The sequence below is a fragment of the Pelodiscus sinensis genome, chromosome 32 (genome assembly GCF_052426305.1).
Source record: "Pelodiscus sinensis isolate ZL-2025 chromosome 32, ASM5242630v1, whole genome shotgun sequence".
NCBI lineage: Eukaryota > Metazoa > Chordata > Testudines > Trionychidae > Pelodiscus > Pelodiscus sinensis.
This window is the reverse complement of record NC_143083.1, coordinates 13,635,314-13,657,878: the sequence shown is the minus strand read 5'-3', so window position 1 is coordinate 13,657,878 and position 22,565 is coordinate 13,635,314. Positions and strand designations below refer to the sequence as shown.

The 22,565-nt window shown below is 65.5% G+C and overlaps 1 protein-coding gene across 1 annotated transcript; it reads left to right on the top strand.

Annotated features, from left to right (window-relative positions):
• The first annotated feature begins 262 nt into the window (after positions 1-262).
• On the top strand, positions 263-21,671 carry MAP1S (microtubule associated protein 1S). The gene is made up of 7 exons (XM_075902749.2): positions 263-449; positions 6,280-6,381; positions 12,271-12,353; positions 12,609-12,749; positions 14,497-17,770; positions 18,809-19,020; positions 19,317-21,671. The coding sequence occupies exons 1-7, from the start codon at positions 296-298 to the stop codon at positions 19,470-19,472; spliced, it is 4,122 nt and encodes a 1,373-aa protein (XP_075758864.2). The 5' UTR covers positions 263-295; the 3' UTR covers positions 19,473-21,671.
• Positions 21,672-22,565: the final 894 nt, after the last annotated feature.

Below are 22,565 nucleotides of genomic sequence, written 5' to 3'. Positions count from 1 at the left end.
CCCCACCCCTGGTACCCCCCAAATACCCCCTGACCCCCCCACCTGGTGCCCCCAAATACCCCCTGACCCCCCCCCACCCCTGGTACCCCCCCAAAACCTCCCTGTCTCCTGAGCCCCTCTAAATAGCCCCGCCCCGCCCCGCCCCTTTAAGAACCCCGCGTCGCCCCGCCCAGCCCCGCGCCCTGGCCTCTGATTGGCCGGCCATGACATCAGCGGGGCGGGGTTTCGGCGCGCGGACGTAAAGCGAGGCCGGCCCAACGGGCGCACGTCGCGCGGGACGGAGCCCGGCCGGAAGATGGCGGCGGCGCGAGCCGCGGAGCGCGCGAGCCGGGGGGAGGCGCCGCCCCGCGAGCCCCCCGGGCCCCGCCGCTACTCGCTGCTGGTCATCGTGGGGGGGGGCTGCCACCGGCCCGGCCTGCGGGGCGCCGCGCTGGCCGCGCTGGAGCGAGGTGAGACCCCCCCCGGGACCCCCGGGACCCCGCCCCCCCCTCAGCCCCGGGACCCCCCCCGGGACCCCGCCCCCCTCAGCCCCCGGGACCCCGCCCCCCCCTCAGCCCCGGGACCCCCCCCGGGACCCCGCCCCCCCCTCAGCCCCGGACCCCCCCTCAGATCCCGCCCCCCTCAGATCCCGCCCCCCGGGACCCCGCCCCCCCTCAGCCCCGGGACCCCCCCAGCCCTCCCTCGCATTGCTCCCTGCCCCCTCCCCGTTCCTCCAGCAGCCCCCCCCCGCTCATTCTGCCCCCCTGGCACTATACACCCCTGGGCGTTCTGCTCCCTCCTTCACCGAGCGCGCCCCCCCCCCCCCCCGACAGCCCGGGTCCATTCATGGCCCTGCTTGTACCTGTCCAGGGCACCCCCCCCCACTCCCCCCCCACCAGTGCATGCAGCGCCCGTGTCTAGGGCACCCCCCACTCCCCCCCCACCAGTGCATGCAGCGCCCGTGTCCAGGGCACCCCCCACTCCCCCCCCACCAGTGCATGCAGCGCCTGTGTCCAGGGCACCCCCCACTCCCCCCCCACCAGTGCATGCAGCGCCTGTGTCCAGGGCACCCCCCACTCCCCCCCCCACCAGTGCATGCAGCGCCTGTGTCCAGGGCACCCCCCACTCCCCCCCCACCAGTGCATGCAGCGCCTGTGTCCAGTGCACCCCCACTTTCCTTGGGCTCCCCCATGAAGTAGGGCACGGCTCTGGGAGGTCATGCCGTTCCTGTGTCCAGGCACTCCCCTTTTCCTGGGGCTCCCCTGTGTGCCAGGGAACGAGGCTGCGGTCGTACTGTACTTATTGGTCTTCCACTGCCCGTGTTAGCGTTGGGGTCTGCACCCTGCTTCCCCCGGGGTTACTGTGCTCCCTCTCCTGCGTGCTGGTGCCCTGTCCTGGGTGTTACACTTGCCCCTCGGCATCCGCGTGCTCCGATGCCTGGGCTGATTCCCTTCTGCATTTGTCTGCATACTTGCAAGAGGGTCCCCCCAGCCGGAGCCATGCCCTGGCCTCATTGAAGCCACACTCCTTTCCTTTCTGCGTCCCAGGAGGTGGGACGGGTACGTGAAGACCTCTTGTGGTGTGTTAGTGCCACATCCCACCCCCTGTTATTGCTTAGGTTTAAAGGGAGTCCTCTTGGGGGCGGTCATGGTGTTTCTCATATGGGGGAGGTAGCTGGTCTGTCTCGAACGGTGTGGGTTCTGCACTGTTGCATTGCTTAGTGCCCTCCTGGCATGTGGGCAACTCCATCCTTTCCCCCTCCAGGCTTCTGCTGGCACCTGGACACCCCGTGCAGAGAGGCCTGTGGCCCTGTTAGCGCTGGGGAAGGTTGGGGGGTTTGCTTTGTTGCTCTGGGACCTGTTTCCAACTCAAGAAACCAGGGCGGGGGAGCGGGACTGGGAAGAATCGGACATGATGGATGGGGCAGCTGGCCGGCGCTGGGCCTCAGGAGAGCTGTCTGGCATGGCAAAGGGAGCTGGAGCTGCGCTCTGCCTTGGCTGGTCAGCCTCAGTTGAGGAAACAGACAGCTGAAACTGGGAAGGGCTGGGCTGTAATTAAGCCTGCCTCATAGCTTCCTCCCAGGGCCTGCTGAGCATCTGCGCTTTGTGTTGCTAATGGACCTGAGATTGAAACCTTAGCCTGGAATGGGAAGTCTGAAAGTGGAGGCAATTCCAGCCTCCTAGCTGGATGGCAGCAGGATTCTGTGTTCTTAGCCTGGTTCTGCCGTAAGCGCTGTCCCTCCTGGGGCTGTGAGGAGCTGTGAGCGACTCTCGCCCAGCGGAAGGTGCTTTTCAAGGCCTGAAATAAGTAACTGTTTTAGCCTTTGCAGGCTGGTTACTTGTTCAGGAGAGCTCGTTGAGCAAGGTTTGTGCAACTCTGCATCTTCTTCCCCCCCCCTCCGCCCCCCAATGCCCTAATCTTTCTTGCACCATCTCCCTTTGATTAGAAGGCTTGTTAACCATGCCACCTCCTGGGGGATGGTGGAAGGGAGACAGCCCGATGGATTCATTCTCTGTTGGCTGCCCCAGCGGATCATGCGATGAGCAAGAGCCCTGCCTGCTAAGCCGGCTTGTAAATCTCCGCCAGGAGCCTGTTTCCCGTGGACTAGAGATGGGAGTGAAGCAAGCTGCTTTCCTGTAATCGCGGCACAGTGACTCTACGGGGGTCTGGGGTTGGAATTCCTGAAGCATTAGTAGCTGCTGGATCAGCTCTGTAGGGAGCAGGCTGCTCTCCTGGAATGGGGAGAGGAGCCCAGTTAGCTAGTGTGACCAGCCAGAGTAGCACAGGAATGAACAGATACCATACGCCCTGAACGGTGTCCATCTGGCTACTGGAGAGGCCAAGGGGAGCGCATAGATACGCAGCGGCTGTTGGCTTTCTGAACACTGTTTCAAATGCAGCTGACGGCCGTACGTGCTGCCACTTAAAGAGAAACCTGGGAAGGCAGCCGCGCTCCTTAGCCGGCGGGAACGCTCGTCCGTCTAGTGGAGGCTTGCGTGGCTGAGTCACTCCTGCAAGGTGCATGCCTCCGGGGAAGCAAACGTGCACCTGTCTGATGGGGAATATCAGGGCACCTGTAATGCACTCGGTAGCTGAAGGCACATCTGCCTTCAAAGACACTCCGAGCCCACCTCGGGTAGCATCCTGCGCAAGGCAGGCGTGTCTAGCCAGACGTGAGGAATGGCTGTTCTCCGCAGGGGGCATTTGCCAGCCAGTGCTCGTGGGGTGCATGGACAGACCTCTTGCGTGGAGCCATAGGCAGCCATGGCAGCAGAGGAACCGGAACGCATCGCCAAAGGGAGCTTGTGGAGTAACCGAGGCGTGAGCTGCTCTGTTCGTTTTGAGGGCCGTTGCGGAGGCTGCTGGTGCTCACCACTGGAAGCTCGTAAGAGGAGGCGGAAGTCCAGTTGTGACAATTTCCATGCGCCGTCCGGGCTGGAGGGCGTGTGCAGCTGTACCGAGGTGCATGAGCCGGAGGGGGAATGCGGCTGGCTTCCTTTCCCAGAGGAGCCGCTCGGCAAGCGTGGATGGTTCTGGGAGTCCCGGACGAAGGGCAGTGAGGGGTGGTCTGACTGTCCTCGAGCTGGCTTCCCAGGAGTGGAGGGCTGGAGCCGGTGCCTAGAGCAGAGCTGACCCCTCACCCTGTCTGACCTTTCCTCGTCGAGCCAGAGAAGGATGTTACTTGGCTGGGGCCAAGGTTCGTTTGTGAGCAGCTTGTGTCCCAGCCTCTAGGAAATGCTCCGCCCTGGGGCTGGGGGCCCCGGTGCACCATGGCTCATGCAGATGCTGACTCTGCGGGCCGTAATGCCCTGGGCGGGCATTCTGGGGACCCGGTCCCCCCACCATGCTGGGCCCTCCCTTGCCTGGCGTCTAACCCACACTTCACAGCTGCCCTAATGGCCATGGAGTCTGGGGTCCGGTCTCCGACCCACACGAGCAACGGCCTGACCATCCTCGCTCAGTCATCCTTGGAGGGTTCTGTTCCCACACTGAAGGGGCTTGTGATAGCATCATGCTAGAAGCAGGGGCCTGGGAGCTGGGCTTTGCCAGGAACTGACCTTCACACCCCTAAGTGTATGTCGCAGCACACCAGTGCCTCAGTTTCCCCTCAGTGTAATGGATCAATGATCTAACGGACTTTTTATGAGACTGTCCTGAGGGCAAAAGGAGCAGGATAGGCTTGGGGGCTGGGGCCTGATCTCGTAAGCATTGATGCTGCTCCCAGCTAGCATGGTGTCCTGTGCCAAGGGTACAGAGCTGTCCTGCAGCCAGTAGCTCTGACTTGGGGTGGGGGTGAGGGCTCTTCAGTTAGAAGCCCGGGTGACTGTCAGCGCTGGCTCTGTTCTTATCTGTCTTGCTGTGTCTGTTACTTTCCGTTCTCCAGGGCCCCGTGATGAGCTCAGCCTCCGGCTGACACACTGTCCTGTCATGCAGGCCTGTGTCCTGACACCAAACAGGAAGTGAGCCCCAAGGGGATCGTAGTCCGAGTGTTGTGTACAGCCGAGGGGGCGACAGTTCCTGCCGCACCCGGCTGTTGTTGCAGTGTTTGGGGGCGGGGGGTTCCCGGCAAGCTGGCTGAGTTGACGTACCAGTGGAGCCCTCTCCCCTTCGCTGTGTAACGGCGCTGGGGGTGTGAGTCTTGGGCCGGATGCCGTCCCAGCAGGCTCTGCTTGGAGTTTGGCTGGAGACGTGTGTGTTCTGCCTCCTCGGCCAATGAGGCTGGCTGAGACCCAGCCCTACAAAGCAAGGAATTGGGGGAGTAGAGATGGGCAGGTCGGGGGGAGGCGCACAGGGGGGTCCCTGCCATATGGCTGCTGGCCCAGCCTGTGGGCCGCTTGAAACGGGGGAGTCTGGGGATGCCTGGGGACAGAGTCCCTGCAAACCGCTAGAGCCGGGTCTGGAGTGACAGGGCTCTGGCGCCTTGTGTAACCTGCCTTTGTTGTGCCAGGCCGGTGCCAGCCCAGTCAGCGACCCTAAAGGCAGGTGAAGAGATGGCTACGGGTGGGTGCTACTTAGCCACAGCCGGTGCCGTGCCAGCTTCCCGAAGCTGCCCTGCCAGTGCATCTCGGCTTGGGTTGGCACGGGCCAGTGCTAGCGGCTCGTACAGGGGGATGGGCGCCAAGAGTTGTCAACGGGTCCCCTGGGAGCGAGCATGGGAGCATCAGTCCTCTGGCATGTTCCCAAACGGTGCGTGGTACCCGCCGAGCCGCTGCTTGTCTGGGCTGGGGCAGCGGTGTGAAGAGGCAGCTGTCGGGGTGGGTTCTAGCGAAGGCCCTCCCATGTCTCCAGAAGCTGCTCGTGTGTGTGGGTCGTGCCTGTGGGGCAGGGCACTTGCCAGGTGAGGCCCAGGCCCTGCTGGGGAAGGCTCCCGCTGGCACGGGGGCTGGGGCGGAGTGGGCACGAGGCTGCAGGGGGGCGGTTCCATGCAGGCTGTCAGGGCCACTGTGGCTGTGCTGCCCGTGGGGGCAGGCGCTTGCAGCAGGGATTGCCAGGGCGGTGTGCTCCCTGCCGTTGTGCTGCATGCGCTGCAGCCTGGTGCGCAGGCGTCTCTCAGCAGGGATTAGCACCAGCCCTGCCTGCGAGCCGCTCCCGGGGGGCTGGCGGTGCGGTGTCACGTGCCCCCCTTACCGACAGCCTGTGCGCTCTGTGTTGCTGGCACCCCCAGCCTCTCGCTGGGCGGGGCACCGTGCGCCCGGCCTGGGGCGTGTGGAGCCCTGCGAGGCAGCGGGCTGGGTGCAGCGTACCCTGCTGTCTGAGGCTGCTGCGGGGGCCTGCGGCGGCTTTTCAGATCTTTCTGCTGGATGCAGTTTTACCCAAGGCGCTGCCGAGCCTGGGATGGAGGAACTCCTGCAGGGGGAGGACAGCAAGAGCAGACCCCCCCCCAGTGGGGGTCCCTGCTGACCCATCCCCATCCACTGGTCCTGAGTCTCCTTCCCAGGCTAGTCCATCCTTCCTGGGTAAGGGGGCCCCATGACAGCTCCTGGGGCAGGGCCGGCTCTCCTGGGGTGGCTGCAGGTTGCCCCGTTAATCTCCCCAGGGCCCACTGTCCATGCTGCTGGGGCGGAATCCGCCTTGCCAGCTGGCACATGAGCCCCCTCTCTAGTGAGGTTCACGCCCAGTCCCGGGGGTGACCCCTCCATGCAGACGGGTCGCTCCCCCTGTGCCAAGGCAGCTGCCCTGTACCACGGGGGCGGGGACTGAAGCACCTGAGGGTGAATTTACCTGATCGGTGGCTGTGGGCCTGGCGTGGGCTCCGTGCCCCTCCCGGAGCTGGGGGTGCTGATCGTTTTCTCTCCCCAGGGATCCGCTGCTGGGACATCGACCTCGCCTCCTGCAACCTAGACGAGCAACTGAAGCTCTTTGTGTCCCGCCACTCGGCCACCTTCTCCAGCATCGTGAAAGGTGAGGGCCCTCCGCCTCTTCCCTCCGCCTCTGCCCAGGCAGCCCCTCCCAGGGGTTCCCCGCTCTCTGCCTGGAGGAGCTGCCAGCTGCAATGGGGTGGGAGCAGCTTTCCCTGGTCCCCCGGGCCTGGCACCTTGTTGGAGGTGGAGCCGGCCTGCCTGATGCTGCTTTCAGGCAGGGGCTCCCAGGGCACAGCTTGTCCTGCCCCTGTGTGCTGGGAAGAGCGGGCCCTGCCCCCAGGGGCTGGAGGGAGCAATTCCCACCTGATTGGCCCAGAACTTGCCCTGCTCCAAGGCCAGCTCACAGCATGAGGGGTGGAGTCAGGCGGCAGCTTGGCTCTGTCTGGCCCTGCCATCTGTGAGCCTGGGGTGGAGAAGTGGGTTTCACAGACGGCCACCTGCTGTTGGAAGTAACCTGTCCAGGGTACCCCAGGCCCCCTTTTCTGAGCATCTCCTCTCTGCTGTGTTTAGGCTGGCTGCTCCCTGGGAGTTAGGGGGTGCATTGGCCTGGTCCCCTTTGTTCTGGTTTTTGGGGGGCTGTGCTGGGAGGGGTTGTCCAACCCCCCCAGTCACTGGCTGCAGGCCCGTGCTGGTCGCCTTGGGCACAGCACTAGCTGTGCCCACCGGGAGCAGAGAGCAACGTGCGCTCAGACACATCCAGCGACAGAAGCAGCTTCTGGGAGCGCGTGTTCCACTCTGCATCTGCAGAAACCTCGTGTGACCCCCTCCGTGCACGCCCTGCCCTAGCGGAGTTGAATTCGTGTTGTGGCGTCTGTCTTAGCCCAGGCTGCGGGGAGGAGGGGGGGGAGCCAGGACACCTAGTGAGTTGGAAATAGAGGCAGCGCCATCCTTCCCGCTGCATGAGGTTGGGGGGCGGGAGGGAGAGGAGTTAGGTGGCTGCCGACCGGGGCCTTGCCCTTTCCTGATGGTGTTTTACTGGGCTGGGCAAACGTTTAGCTAGCTCTACAAAGCTGCCTTTGTGCCGAGTCACTTGCCGCGTCCTTCAGCTGATGCCTCTGCCCCGGCCTCTCCAAGCAGACAAATGCTCATTCTTCCTGGGCGCCGCTAACAGGCGTTCCCGGGCCGTGAGCCCTCTCCACGCGCCTTGCGGGGCAGCCTCTTTGCAGCCAGGCTGGGGCCTGCCATGCTGCTCCCTGCCCCCCAACTGCCGCATCTAGCCTTGAGCCGGATCTCCTGGTCCACACCACAGCTGTCCCAGGCTGGGATGACGCGTTGGGGTTCCCCCGTAGTGGCATGAACAGACTCCGCCAGCCAGTAAGATTGAGGGAGTTTATTGCTTCTCCAAGGATGCAGCACAGCACAGATGTCATCTAGCTACAGGGCCAGGCTAGGATGCCTCAGCCCCCCTTGAGGTGGGGAGACTGGGCCCCTAAATCCCAGCCCGTTGCCTCTGCTGCTTCCTCCATGATTCCAGACAAACTGACTCTCTTCCAGCCCTGCCCACCGGACCAGGGTTGGTCTCCGCCCTCTTCCCTTTGTGTCTCTCCCTGGGAGGCGACTGGTTGGACAGGTTGTGAGACCCTGGCCTAGTGACTCATCCGCTGTCCTGTTGGGCCGTGCTACAAAGAGCCGCCAGTGGAGGTCCCCCACTGCCCAAGCCCAGCAACTAGCAAGGCACCCCCATAGCACACTGGGTTAGAGCAGACAGCTCCCCCCGCTACGTCACAGGCCATGACCGTCCCTTGCTTCAGGCTGCTCTTGGCTTGTCTTGCAGGGGGTGAGCTGTTGGGTTTGCCATGCCTAGGCCCAGACACAATGGGGGGGCCCCTGACAGCAGAGCCCCTCTCCAGGGAGCTCAGAAGGTCCTGAGCCGGTAGCCTCGCTCTCTGGCTGGGCCGGGTTCAACCCCTGTTTGGCAGCAGCTCTGGCTAGTCCCGAGGTGAAACCTGCCTCCAGCCGCCGTGGGCTGTCTGCCTCGCGTGAAGCCCGGGGAGACCTGACCAGGGTGACTCAATGTCAGATGCTCACAGGGGGTCCGTGAGTCCGGTTGTCCTTGAGGCCCTGGGAGTCTGCTGCCCAGGCCTATCAATCCCCTGCCAGCCTGCACCTGGGAGCAGGCCCGCTCTGCAGCGCATGTTGGCGCCCATGTTGCCTTGTGATCCAGGTGGGCTGTGGCACGTCCCTGCTGGCGGGGAGCCGAGCTCCAGGCTGCTGCTGGCCTGGAGGGAAAGGGGCTGGGGTAGCTGCCGGGGTCCCTGGCTCTGCTCCTTGCCGGCCTGTGGCTGCAGCGCCGGGAGAGGTGGCTTGTGGGACCCTCGCTGTCGGCCCGGGATGAGCACTTGGGTCCCTGCAGCCCAGAGCAGGGTCTCTTGCTGGACCGCGTGCGTGGAGGTTTCGTGGGCCTGTCTCCAGAAGCGCGTGGCTGCGGGAGGGTAGAAACGCCTTCGTCCTGCATCCGAGGGGGCCTTCCTCAGCCCATCTAGCGCGGCATCCAGTCCCTTGTGGCAGCTGGCTGGCTGTGTCTGAGGAAGGTGCAGGACGTGCCCTCTGGGGCAAGTATCCCGCGTCTGCCTCTCCGGCCTGCTCAGGGTCAAGGGGACTGGCTCCTGCCCCACGATCCCTTCTGGGGCTGCTGCCACAGCTGGGGGTGCCCTCACCGTTCCCAGCCATGAAACGGGCTCCCTGCTGCCGGAGCACAGTGCTGCTCTGACGTTCTCCCTCCCAGCCAGGCGGCTGCAGCTGCCTTCTCTGGCCCAGCCTCCCCGGCTCCTTTCCCTGTGAACAAACCAGCCCCAGGACCTCTTGGAAACTAGGGCAGCCCTGCTCAGAGGCCCCTTCTGTGCCCGGGGCTGGCAGCTGGGGTCTTGGAAACCGGATCTGAAGCCTCTGACCCCAGGCTGCTGGTTCAAAGGCGGCTGTGGCTGGCAGCGAGGGAGTCAGGGCCTCCAGCTGCCGCTCCAGGGCCTCGTGACATGGGGTGTCTTGCTCCTGGGCCGCGTGCTCCATCAGGCTTTGCTCGGGGGCAGCTTTCAGCCTGGCTCAGGGTCTTACACCTGGGCTGAACAGGGTCTTGTCCTGGTTTCACGGGGGCTGGGCAGGGGCTGTGTGGATAGCGGCCCCAGGACGGCCGGTGCTGAATTGGCAGCTGGGTGGGAAGCTGCCGCCGGCACGGGGAGGCCGGGCTGCTGGAATGATCCTGAGCTCCCCGCCTTGTGTCCCTGCGTGACTTGAGGCAGGGAAGTCACGCCCCCTCTTGTAGAGATGGGGAAACCGAGGCAGCAGCCTGCCCAGGGTCAGTCTCTAGCAGAGCAGGGAGTTGAACGTGGGTTTGAGGCTTAGCCCCCCCTACACTCTAGCTCCCCCATTCTGAATGGCAAGGACCCCAGGGCACCCAGCCCTGCAGTCAGCTGGCCCCTGGAGGGGGCGTGTACCCCTAACTGGCCTTGTCAGGCCTGTGAGTTGCCTGGGTGTCTGGGTTTGAGCCACTGAACCGCTGGGCTCGCTGGTGCCCTGATGCGCCTCTGACCTGCTGGCCCTGGGCTGTGGGCGGGCCTCGGAGCGGAAGCCATGTGAGCTGGCGCGTCCCAGGCGGGTCATTGGCAGCGCGGTGGGGCCGGTTCCCTCCTGCTCCGGCACACGGCACGCACAGAGCCTGTCTGGATCCCCTCGGGCGCTCAACGGCCGCTCCCAGCTAACGCTGGAGAAAGCCTGTGACCCCCTGGGAACCGAGGGTGGCTCAGCTGGGGGCTGGGCTGCCTGCTCCCAGCCGACTCCTTTCTCAGCCGCTTTGCTGCTCTCGCTCTCGGCAGCACCTCGGCCCTCGCGGCAGCAGGGCCGTCTGGGGGCGGGGGCCAGTGGCAGCCTCCCCAGAACGTCGGGCTTGTGACCTGCCTGCTCTGTGAAAGGCTCCGACTGCCTGGGGCCGGTAGGTCCCGTGGCCTGGCCCCGTGCTCACGGCATGGCCCACTTGCTGCCCTGCCAAGGTTACGATGGGGGGGGGGGCAGTGCGGCTGGGTCCTGCTAGCGAGCCCCCCCCCACCTGGGAGCGCTGCCTCATAGCCAGCCTCACAGTCCCCTTCCTAGGCCTCGTCCGAGCCGGGCTCCATCTTGGCTTAGGGCCGGCTGGAGTTGATCTGGCTGGTTCCTCGTGCCCCGTCGGACTGTGAGCGCCCACAAATAGCTGCGTTGGCTGAACGGGGGCACTTGGCCGGCCAGCCTCTGTGCTTTGGGACCTGTGGGGAGGGGCGTGTCTGGATGGGCATGGGGCTGTGCCCTAGCCCTGCCCCTGGGGAGGAAAATGGGTCTGGGAGAGGCACAGCTGGTGGCGTTGGCCGCCCCGGTGAGCCAGGCCTGTAGGGAGGGAGGGGGCAGTGAGCCAGGCTGGGAGGGAGGAAGGAGGTGGGGAGCTGCCCACCTCACAAGGCAGCGTCTGCCCCTTTGGCCTTGCTGAGCGAGGGCCAGGGAACGCCAGTGGGCGTAACGGTGCCTCTGGCTGCAGCAGGCAGGGCTGGAGCTGCCCTGTGTGGGCCTGTTCTCCACAGGCCTGTGATCCCCCTCGAGGGGAAGGCAGCTTGGGCACCCAGCTCAGGGTCTGTTCCCTGCGCAGCGCCGGACTGGCTGGGCTGAATCATCCGGCTGCCCTGGGCCTCCGGGCCTCACCGTGTGGAGCAGGCTGCCCTCTGGGGCTCACGGGGCTGGGTAATGGCCCAGGAGACGTGTGTGGGTCCCGGCTCTCGCTGGCTGAGAGACCCTGGCCTGTGTCCCCCCCCCACCCCCCGGCCCAGTCCCATCAGTGTAGTGAGTGTTCGTTCTCTCCCCTTCCCCCATGTGCACCCAGCACAGCCGGGTCCTGAGAACGGGTGGGGGTGCCCACGGGGCCCTGGCAGAGCCAGGCAAAGTGTCCCGGCCGCTTGGCACGGCAGCAGCGTGTCCCACTCCAGCCGGAGGGCTCAGGGAGCGCCGAGTTCGTGGCTGAAAAACAATCCCTGTCCGGTTCCTCTGCCACGTCCTTATCGGGGGCAGAATGGGGGGGGGTCCCCCCTGCTGGGCTGAGTCAGCCCTTCTGCTTCCTTCTCCTGAGGCAGGAAGGAAGTGGGGGGGGGGGGGGGGGGTCTCATCCTTCAGCTCGGCAGATCTGCTGGGCTCACAGCTCCACTTCCCAGCCAGCGGGGGCCTGCGGCGTGTCTCTTCCCCCCCCCCCCCCCCCGCCTGGCTGAAGCGGCAGTGGGGCTGTGAAAGGGGCCGGCGGCAGCGGGGTCTGTGTGGGGGCTCAGGTCCCCTGCCTGGGCAGACGGCCGCTTGCTGGAGTGACCGGCCTTGGCTGGGAATGGCCAGGGCTTGTGTCCTGGTTAGTGGTTCTGCCATGGGGTGGGGGCAAATTCTCCAGCGTATCTGGGTTCTGCAGAAGCTGCCGGTGCGGTGATCCCATCCGGTGCCTCTGGTGTTGGCTGGGATTGTGGAGTGTTGTCAGGAGCTACGGGAGCTCTGTTCGCCCACGTCCCTTTCGGCCTCTGGCTCAGGCTGCCCTGTGGAGGCGTGGACTGGGCACCTCATGGCTGGCACCCTGTGGCAGAGCAAGGGACCCAGATCTCTTGGCACCAAGGCCAGCACCTCCCCAGCAGCCATCTCGGGTGTCACCTTAGCTAGCCTCAGTTCCCCCTGAAATGCCCACATGCTGTGCTGCCCTGGGCATGCTCTGAACAGCCGCATGGAGCTGCCGGGGTTCCCTGCTCATGGCCGGGTTGTACGTTGGGGGGGTGCTGTGCCATGTCGGGGGGCACACGGCCAGCTCCCCTCCTGCTCCCAGCTCCTCGGTGCATGGCCTCTAGCCGCTGCCCGAGTCCGCTGTGCCCTGGGCAGCTCCCCTCTGCAGCTCTCGGGTGTGCCCAGGGGTCCAGTCTGAATGCCAAAGCCTCTTGTTCCCGGGCAGGTCAGCGGACCCTCCACCACCGGGGAGATGTCCTGGAGACCCTGGTGCTGCTCAACCCGTCGGATAAGTCCCTGTGTGACGAGGTGAGGGGTGGGGAGGGGGCCGGGAGCCGGGGGAGGGGCAAGGAAGTGTCTGCCTACAAGAGCTCCCTGCGGGGGGTGGGGGTGCTCCCCTTGAATCCTCTTCCCCCTCGTCAGGCTGGGTGCCCTGCTGTCTCCCCACCCCGCACGGCGGGCCCTCAGTGCTCGGCTCCGGGTGGCAGCCAAGATCCCCTGGAGCCGCGCAGGCCTGGATGGCGGGCCGCGGGTCGGTGGAGCTGAACTCTTCTCGGTCCCCAGCTGCGGAACCTGATCACGGACGTGTCCCAGCACAAGCTGCTGGTGTTCGCTGGCCCCTGTGTGGAGGAGACGGGGGAGCTGATGCTGCAGACCGGCTGCTTCTCTCTGCGGGACTTCATCCAGATCTTCACGGACAAAGAGGTGTGTCCTGGGGCCCTGCCTCTGCACCCCCCCCCCCCCAGCAGCTCTCAGACCGGGCCCAGACAACGCCTTCAGGCGGCTCTGGCTCCCTGCAGGTTGGGGGAGATGCCCACGGGGGACCAGGGTTCAAACCCGGCTGCGGCTGCATGTGGCCGTCCCCGGGGCTTGGCTCCACCTGCCCCGCTCTGTCAGGGCGGGGGGCTGTGGGGCTGGGATTGAGGCTCTGAGCAAAGCTGTGATAGGAAGGGGCTGCGGTTAGCCACCCTGTCTGCACTGGGAATCGGGGGCTGGGAGCCTGGCTCAGCTCTTGGCTGTCTGGTTCAGACCCGCGCCTCCTCTGCCACAGGCTGTCAGCAGCGAATGTGGCTCGGGACCCCAGCCCCTTACCCCCGAGCCCCAGCTGGGTTGGCCTGAGGCCCGCTGACTGCGGCTCCAGGCCCCAGCAGCGCAGCCTTGGCCGAGTCGCTCTGTCCAGTGGGGCTGACGGAGCCGTTGTCTCTGGAGCTGGGGTTTGGCTTTATGCCGCACCCCGAAATGCCCCTTGCCGGGCATGGCAAAGGCTTCCCTTCCCCAGCAGCCCCAGACCCGCTCCCCAGGCCTGGCCTGGCCCGGCCCATGTGGCCGCCCGAGCATGGTCTTGCTCAGCAGCGGCCTGCCCTCCCCCATCAGGGAGCAGGCCCCGAATTGCCCCAGCTGTGAGGCTGGCCTGCTAGGAAGGGGGGGGGGGGCAACTGGAGGCCTGGGCAGAGGCTGCTGCTTCTGGGTTTGTGGGACACCTTCCCGGGAAGCAAAGGGGAAGGTCTCAGCTCGGAGACTCACCTGGGCGACGGGGAAGAGATGGGCCCAGCGATGCTGCGGTGCCGTGGGACAGCAGCCTTCCCTGTGCTGGTGAATGAGGGCGATGTGGGCCTGGCCTGCAGCTGGCTCTGCTCTGGGATCTTGTCCCTAAATCCTGGTCAGACGGAGCGGCTGCCTAGCCCCTGCAGTGGCCTGGCTGGAGTCCTGGCTCGGCTCAGCAGCCCTTGCCGCGTGCGCTGCTGATCACAGAACACTAGATCTGGAAGGGACCTCGAGAGGTCAACAAGTCACCCCCTGCCCTCATGCCCGGACCCGGCGCTGTCTAGACCGTCCCTGAGAGATGCCCATCCAACCACCAGCTCTTCAGTCTCTCCAGGGGTGGAGGTTCCACACCCTCCCAAGGCAACTTATTCCAGCGTTTCGCACCCCCACCCCCACCCCCAACGGTGAGGGTATGTCTAGACTGCGGAGCTGTTCGCTCTTCTGCTGTTTTTGCGGAAGAGCAGACATGCTCTTTCAGAAGCCCTGTCTTCCTCATGCCACAAGGAAGAAGGGATCTTCCAAAAGAGGAGGCTTTTCCGAAATTTGGCCCAGTGTAGAGGGGCCAAATTTTGGAAAGCCTCTTCCGACAAAAGGATCGGAAAAAGGTTCGCAAATTGCAGAGCACAACTTGCGTACCTTTTTCCGATACCAGTTTGTAGTCTACACTTAGCCTTAAGAAACGTTTCCTAATGTCCAACCTAAACCTCCCTGGCTGCGGTTTAAGCCCATTGCTCCTTGGCTTGCCATCAGAGGCCAAGGGGAACAATTTTTCTCTCTCCTTGTCACACTTGAAAGCTGCTCTCATGTCCTGCTCCATCTTTTTTTCCAGAGTAAACCAGCCCAATTCTTTCGGCCCTCCCTCCTAGCTCACGCTCTGTAGGCCTCTAACTGTGGCTTGTCTCTCTAGGTCGGTGAGATGCTGAGCTCTGCAGACCCTTCGGCCAAGGCCAGCCTGACTGTCAGCTGCCCTGACTTTGGGGAGTGGCAGGACTCCAGCCTGGAGCAGTACAACCTCCAGGACTTCATCGAGCTGCGGTTCAACCCTGGCGGCGTGCTGCCGGAGATGGAGGGGCTGCAGGAGTTCGTGGAGTACCTCTCGGAGTCCCTCGAGCCGCAGTCCCCCTTCGACCTGCTGGAGCCCCCGACCATGGTGGGCTTCCTGAAGCTCTCCAAGCCCTGCTGCTACGTCTTCCCGGGCGGGAGAGGGGACGCGGCCTTCTTTGCCGTCAACGGCTTCAACGTCCTGGTGAACGGGGGCTCCAACCCCAAATCCTCTTTCTGGAAGCTGGTGCGGCACCTGGACCGGATCGACTCCGTCCTGGTGACCCACGTCGGCACCGACAGCCTGCCGGGGGTCAACAGCCTGCTCCAGAGGAAGGTGGCCGAGCTGGAGGAGGAGCCTTCCTCGCAGGGCTCTCAGAGCAACGGGGACTGGGTGAAGAACCTCATCTCCCCCGAGCTGGGAGTCGTGTTCCTCAACGCCTCCGAGAAGCTGAAGGACATCGAGGGCGACTCCCGGGTGCTGAAGAGCTGCGACGAAGCCAGCCTGACCCTGCGCTACCTGGAGAAGCTGGGCATCCGACCCAGCCCGCTCTGCGGGGACGGTGGCGCCAAGGTGGAGCCCATGGTGCTGTTCCAGAAGATGGGCGTGGGCAGACTGGACATGTACGTGCTCAACCCGGTGCGGGGCAGCAAGGAGCTGGAGTTCCTGCTGCAGCACTGGCCTGCCAAGAGCCGCCCCAGCGAGCAGGCGCTGCCCCTGCAGTGCCTGACCTCCGTCTGCGCCCTGCTGGTCTGGCATCCCGCCAGCCCCCTGGAGAAGATCATCCGGGTTCTGTTCCCGGGCTGCACCCCACAGGGCAGGGTCCTGGAGGGGCTGGAGAAGGTGAAGCACCTGGAGTTCTTGAAGCGCCCGGTGGTCACGGAGAAGGACTTGAAGGGCCTGGCCACCCCCCGAGCGGAGAAGCAACTGGCGCAGAAGAGGGCAGAAAGCAAGGAGAGCCTCAAGTCGGCCTCCAAGGAGAGCCTCCGGTCGGCCTCCAAGCTGAGCCTGGCGGATGCTGTGTCCCCGGCTCCCAAGGAGAAAGCCCTCAAGGCGGAGAAGAGGGAGGCGAAGCCAGCGCCCAAGGAAAAGGCCAGAGGGCTGGGGGAGGGGGTCAAGGCGGGGCCGGAGGAGGAGAGGGCCAAGGAGACCAGAGCCAAGCCGGACCCTTCCGGTGAGAAGCTCAAACGGGACGGGAGGCCCAAGCTGAGCAAGGAGAAAGCCCTGTCCAAGGAGGAGAAGCCCCTGAGGAAGGAGGACAGTGTGGAGGGGAAGGCTGCGAAGAGGGAGGGGAGAGTGGAGCTGCCGCGGAAGGATGCCGCTGAGGGGAAGGCCACCAAGACGCCTGCCCGCAAACCGCCTGGGCCAGAGCCCCGCAAGCTGGCCCCCAGGGCGGGCAGCCTGAAGAAACCCCCTCTCAAGAAGGAAGCGGACAGGCCCAAGGCCAAGGCGGCCAAGGAGGCAGGTGCAGCCGGCAAGAAGCCCCCGAGCCCCGAGGCTGGCGCGTCCGAAGGCTCCAAGTCGCTGTCCCTGGAGGCAGCGTGGGCGGGCGCCGAGGCCGGGGGGAAGGAGGAGTCGACCGACGAGGGGATCACCACGGCGGAGAGCGAGCTGGAGCCGTCCCCGCTGGAGAACGGGGAGGCCGGGCCGCACGCCGGCGTCCAGGGCTGCGCGGGGCGGGGGCCCGCGGACTGCCAGGAGAACGGCCTCGACCCGGAGGAGCCGGACAGCCCGCAGCGCTTCCGCTACCTGGAGACCAGCCCCCTGAAGGCCGTCTGGCCCCCTTCGCCCCTCGCCAAGACCCCCAAGAGCGACCGCAGCGTGGACTTCGACCTGACGCCCACGGGGCTGCTCAACCACTGCCCGGAGGGAGCCGAGGACCCGTGCGGCAGCTCCGAGGAGAAGACCCTGGAGATGATGTCGCCCTCCAGCTCGGGGCCTGCCAGCGCCGGGCACACGCCCTTCCACCAGTCCCCGGTGGAGGATCTGGCCACCTGCCCCAACGACAACAAGCAGTTCAGTTCCTGGCGGCCGGAGGGGCCTCGTTCCTCCCACGACAGCTCCAGCTCCTCCCAGGAGAAGCAGGCGGGCTGCCTGTCCCTCAGCCCCTTCAAGGACGAGCTCCCCGACGTGTCGCCCTCCATCACCACCCCCTCCCTGCCGGCCGAGGTGGGCTCCCCCCACTCCACCGAGGTGGACGAGTCGCTCTCGGTCTCCTTCGAGCAGGTGCTGCCCCCCGTGAGCGAGTCGCCCCAGGAGGAGCTGAACCAGCCGCGGGCTGGCGGGCTGACCCCGGAGCCCGACGGCCCCCCGGGCAAAGGCGGGTTGTCTCTGCCCGTCCGGCCCTGCCACCACGCCCAGCGGCTGGATGGCGAGGACGGGCTGCGCTGGCCCCGGCGCCGCTCTGACTCCCCCCACGACGTGGACCTCTGCCTGGTGTCGCCCTGCGAGTTCGAGCACCCCAAGTCCGAGCGCTCCCCCTCCCTCAACGTCAGCCCCCGGGACCTGTCCAACGACAGCGACCTCTCCCAAGAGCTGGCCAAGCCCCTGGCCCAGCGGAGAGGCCAGAGGAGCCAGGGCCGCCGGCTGCAGCCGCCACAGGCCGAGGAGACCCCTCCCACCTCGGCCAGCGAGTCCCTCCCCACGCTGTCCGACTCGGACGTCCCTCCCGCTGCCGAGGACTGCCCCTCCAGCACGGCCGACGGCGGGCTGGACTCCGACGAGGAGTCGGAGCATCTGCCCAGGGCCTCTGCCCGGGCCAGGGACCCTCCCCTGGGGCCCCTGAAGGACCCTTGCCCCCTCCCCGCCCAGCCTGGCATCTGCATGGTGGATCCAGAGGCCCTGGCCCCGGAGCAGGCCCGGGGTGGGAAGAAGGAGTCGGCCAGCACGGGGAAGCGGACTCCCTCCCGCCTGGGCTCGGCCCCCGCGTCCCACAAGGCCGAAGCCCCCAAACACGCCCCCATGGGTGGCAGAGCCAGAGGCCCCGTGGGCGCGGCAGACAAGGCCAGGACGCTGGCCAAGGGCGCCCCCCCGGAGAAGGGCCCACGCCTCGGGGCCGGCGGAGACTCCAGAGCGTCGTTCACAAGCCGCAGCGCTGGGGCCCGGCCGCTCTCAGGAGCTGGCCGATCGTCTCCCGCAGGTACTGGGCGCAGGGTGGGGGGCAGAGTCCAGCTCCTCTCAGCCAGCAGCGGGGGGACGGGGATATGGGGCCTGGCAGAGGGGAGTGGCTCGTGGTGCCTGGAGATGGGGCTGGCCTGCCCTGGCTGCTGGCTGCTGTGGCTGAGTTGAGGCAGTGGGACTGGCAGCAAGGGGGCCTTGGCCAGCTGTGGCCTGGGGGATCCAGGGGCCCAGTGCTGTCCAGCCTTATTGGGGCCCAAGGTCTCCCCTTTTGCATTGTGACCTGGGATCTACCTGTCCTGGCTCACGCGCTCTCCCTTCCATGGGGGGAGGGGGCTCTGGGCTGGGGCGGAGGCGTTCGAGTCTATCCTGGGGCAGGGTGGGGAGCAGGAGGGCTCTGAGCTGCAGCTCCCTGGTGGGCAGCACTTACCGCGGGCCGCTCCCGGATGCAGCACAGTGAGGCTGAAGCAGGCTGCCTGTCTGCCCCGGCCCCACATAGCTCCACACACTGCCCCGCCAGCACTGCCTGTTTGCCCCAGTGTCAGCGGGCGGGGTGGGGCGGTGTGGGGCTGGGGCAGGCAGGGGCTCGGGAGCTGCGCCATCTGAGTGCTCTGGACCCGGAGGTCCCCCCGACCGACTGGCTGGAGACCCCTGCCCTAGGCATAGGGGCTCCCGGCTGTTCATGAGCAGTGCGGAGCCCAAGCCCTGCGTAATCCGGGCCACTGCCGAGGGGATTTCAGAAGAGCCTTTTGCAAAGCGCCCAAAGCCCCCCCTGCCCGACAGCCCCGGGAGCAGGTAACCCAGGCCCTGCGCAGCCAATGCTGGGTTAAATCTCACGCTCCAGCAGAGACGAGGCTGAGTCCTGGCTCCAGGCCTGGCTGAGCACGTAGGGGCTGCATGCATGAGAACCTGACTCCCATGTGCCAAGCGGCCGGCCCTTGCCGGGGTCCCGGGAGACGCCCCCAGAGGGCCAGCTGGCGGCAGGTGCTCGGCACCGGGTCCGTTCCTGGCTGGAGCCCGGGCCCTGCCCTGAGTCTCCCATCCCGCCTTGTCATTCCAGGCTCCAAGGCTGCTCCCGGGCCGCCCATCTACCTGGACCTGGCCTACATCCCCAGCTCCTGGAGCGCTAGGACGGTGGACGAGGAGTTCTTCCGGCGGGTCCGCTCCCTCTGCTACGTCATCAGCGGGGACGACCACATCAAGGAGGGCGTCATGCGCCCCATCCTGGATGCGCTGCTGGCTGGCAAACACCAGTGGGCGAGTGATGTCCAGGTGGGGGTCAGCACCACACCGGGGTGGGGGGCGCGGGTGACCGTGCTCCAGCTCAGAACCCTGGAGGTGGCGGGGAGGAAGGGGGGACTTTCAGCTTCATGGCTGAGCAGGCAGAGCCGGGCATGCTGCTCCGCTGGCTACTCCTGCAGGGAGAACCTGCTCCCCCCACCGGCCAGACCGCCAGAGTCCCCGGTGTGAGGGGTTGGGGTGTGGGCTCAGCAGGGGGGCTGCCGGAGGGCTGAGGGCAGGCCGCTCGCCCCTGCTGCCTTGCATGACTCCCCAATTGCTCTGCTCAGGTGACCCTGATCCCGACCTTCGACTCGCTAGTGATGCACGAGTGGTACCAGGAAACCCACGACCGCCAGCAGGAGCTGGGCATCACGGTGCTGGGCAGCAACAGCACGGTGGCCATGCAGGACGAGACCTTCCCGGCGTGCAAAGTGGAGTTCTGAAGGCAGCCGGCAGCCCCCTTCAGCCAGGCCCTCGCACGTCGCACCCAAGGGCGAGGGCTCCCCCTGCAGGACCGGCTGAGGCCACGCTGGCCACGCGTGATGGGAAGAGGCCCTCTGTGGCCAGCTCCCTGCAGCGGGACAGGACTTCCTCTGGACAGGGTCACACTGAACGTGGTCTCTCCCGTCCTGTGCGCCACACGCGCTCACCAGCTGGCTGTTGCATGCACACAGGGCCCGGTCTCTTGCTGTGTGTCCCTGCGGGGAGGGGGCCTGGCTCCTGGATTGGCAGCATCTGGCTGAGGCGTGGAGTTGGGTTCTGTGTCTCGTCCAGTGGAGCTGGTGTGCCGTGGCATAGTGGCTGCTCATCTCCCACTCCAGCCCCTCCCCCCCGAAGCCTCTGGGGGGGGCAGGCCTGGCCCTCTTCTCCAGTCTGCCCTAGGTGGGGGGCAGGGTCAGCCCTGTGCACCTGGTACCTCACCCTGGGCAGGTGCAGCGTGGCCCCCCAGAGCTGGCTCCAGTCTGGTGGCTTCTAGTTGTTGCCCTTGTGTGGCTGCCTGCTGGAGTCCCCAGTGAAACGAGCCTGCAAGCTGCATGCCCAGGGGTGTTGGGGCACCTTGGCCAGCGGCGGTGGGGAGCTGTTTCCAAGTGACCTGCCTCTCCCCTGGCTGCTCTGAGTCAGTTTGGGGCCACAGCAGCAAAGTCCTAACTGGCCGTTGCGCCACTTCCCAGCTAGACACGTCTCCTTGCCCCAGATCAAGGGTGGGCCGGGCTGTCCTGGGCCATGTGTGGCCTAGAGGCACCACAGTTGCAGCTGTCCCTACGCCTGCTCATGTGGCCTCTCCCGCTCGGCCCCTTCCCCCCCTGCCTCGGGCTGCTCTCTTAGCCCGTCAGCAGGGCCCTGCTGCACCATCCTGCCCCCCCGTCTTCCTATCAGCTGAGAGCTCCCTCCCTGCCAGACTGGGGTGGTGTGGGGCCCTCAGCCTCTGCAGCCCGGGAAGCCCCAAGTCCTGGGTGAGGCCCTGGCGGTGGGGTGGGGAGAGGGGATCTGTGAGCATAGCCATGAGGCATCCCAGAAGAAGCTGCTGGGGTGGGTGGGTAGGGGAGTGGGCTGTGGGGGCGCAAGAGAAGCTCCAAACCTTGGCCTGGGTTGGGGGGAGGCTGGAGCAGGCTCGTGGCTGTCTGCCTTCTACAGGTAGTGCAGCTTCAAAGGGGCTCTCCCTGGGTGGGGGTATGGAGCTGCCCCCCCACCCCTATGCCAGCACAGCCCAGGCTGGGGTGAGGGAGTTGGACTGGCCCCCACCCCCACCCCCTCACACTTCAGCAGCTCTGATGGTGCTGTAACCGTGGTCAAGCGTGGCAGGCTGTTTCCATTGGCCACGGGCTCCCTGGGAGCAGCGAGGGCTGGGGAAGGAAGCAGAGGTCGCAGTCCCATCATCCCACCCCCTCCTCCAATCCCTCTGTCAAAACTGACTCCTAAAGTCTGTCGTCCCTCTTCTGCACACCCTGCCACCGGACCCAGGTGGGGGCCCAGCCCGGCCGACTCGCCGGCCACATTCCAGCGTTTCTGCTTCTAACTCTTCTTGAAGAACAAGTCTGGGGAGAGGACGTGACACTAACCTGTTGGGTAAGATTGCAACTTACCTGGTTTTCGGGGGGGGGTGTTTGTAACTTTTTTTTTAAAAAAACACATGAAGGAAGGAAACTCCCTCCCCCCCAAGCTGTTCCCACACACATTTCTTATTTATCTGATTGCCACTGAGGCACAAGAGCCTCCCCGGGCGAGCGGCTTGGCAGAGACCCTCCTGCAACTTTCATCCCCACCTCATATCCACCGGGGAAGGTTTCACCCTGCTCTGGGCACTCGCCTGGCTGGGCTCGAGGCCTTTTTACTGTTGATTGTATTGTACTGTGCGTCTTGGGGATTTGTGGTTGGGGGGCGGGGGTGGAATGTTTCACCTTTAGTGCTTTATATATTCTTAGCTAGAAGCTGTTTTTAAAGTGAGGTTGCCCCACTTTCTCATGGCTCAGAATGGGGCGGGGGGAGGGGTGAAGTGGGTTTTCCCACCCCCTTGTGCCTTTGCGCCCTGGCCTAGGGGGTGGTTGCTGGTTTAGGCACCGACACTCATGCCACGATGTTGCACACATGATGTTATGGCTTGGCACATGTATTGAACAAGCATTAAAGAGACACTAGCCGGATTCACTGCTGTGTGCCTCGTGGCTTCCTAGCAGCCCCCCCCCCCCGTGCTAAATGCACAGCGGGTGGGGGGAGGAGGGGGCTTTTGTGGGAGTTCTTGGCGCCGGTGAAAATTCAAACTCCGCAGCAAGCTGCAGTAAGTCGATGTACGTTCCTGCCTCAGGCTGGCGGCGGGCGGCTCTTGCCTCACGATGCCTGTTGCTGGGACTGTGCTCGCCCGGTAAGTCTGGCTTCAGACCAGCCCCCCCTAGCAATGGCCCCTTCCCACAATGGATTGAATTTGCCTTGGAGCGTGCCCTTTGCTCTGACTGCTGTATCCCAGCACGAGGACTGCGGGTGGGCCCGGGCCGGGTAAGCCTGTGGGCAGGCTGTGCCCATGCAGCTGCCAGAGCTTGGGGTGCGTGGTGTTAAACTCGCCTTCCTGGGGGTATGGCTGCAGTGAAAACATTGCCCTGCCCACGGGGCCGCTGTCCCTGCTCAGCCCAGGCCCCGGAGGGCTGCGTCCCTCCCTGTGAACTCATCCGCCTGCCAAGGGCGCGAGGTTGCCGGCAGGATTCTACCATCGGCCTAGTGCTGTTGACTCCCGTGCTGTCTCGGGAGCGGGGGCTGGCTTTTCCCCACACCGCGTACGTTGCTCTGCAGCAAGGGGCAGAGCTGCTCGGAGGCTCACTGCTCCCTCGAATTTTCCCCGCCGTGTGCAGAATAAATGTGGACGCTGGGGCCTGTGTGGAGGTGCACTGCCCATAGAAACGGGTGATGGGTGCTCTGATCCACTGCAGGGCATCTGAATCTCTCTTGGGGCCGGTCCAAGTGCTCAGTGTACAGAGTGTGACATAGTGGGGGGCTGTCTGCTCTGTAACTGGGGGTTGCACTGCGCTGTGCGATTCCCACCGCTC

Bases quoted from the DNA above. Each gene is read 5' to 3' on its own strand.
- MAP1S (XM_075902749.2), top strand. From the start codon at position 296: ATGGCGGCGGCGCGAGCCGCGGAGCGCGCGAGCCGGGGGGAGGCGCCG. The intron at 17,771-18,808 runs GTACTGGGCGCA...TTGTCATTCCAG, and splicing joins TGGCCGATCGTCTCCCGCAG to GCTCCAAGGCTGCTCCCGGG. The intron at 19,021-19,316 runs GTGGGGGTCAGC...TGCTCTGCTCAG, and splicing joins AGTGGGCGAGTGATGTCCAG to GTGACCCTGATCCCGACCTT.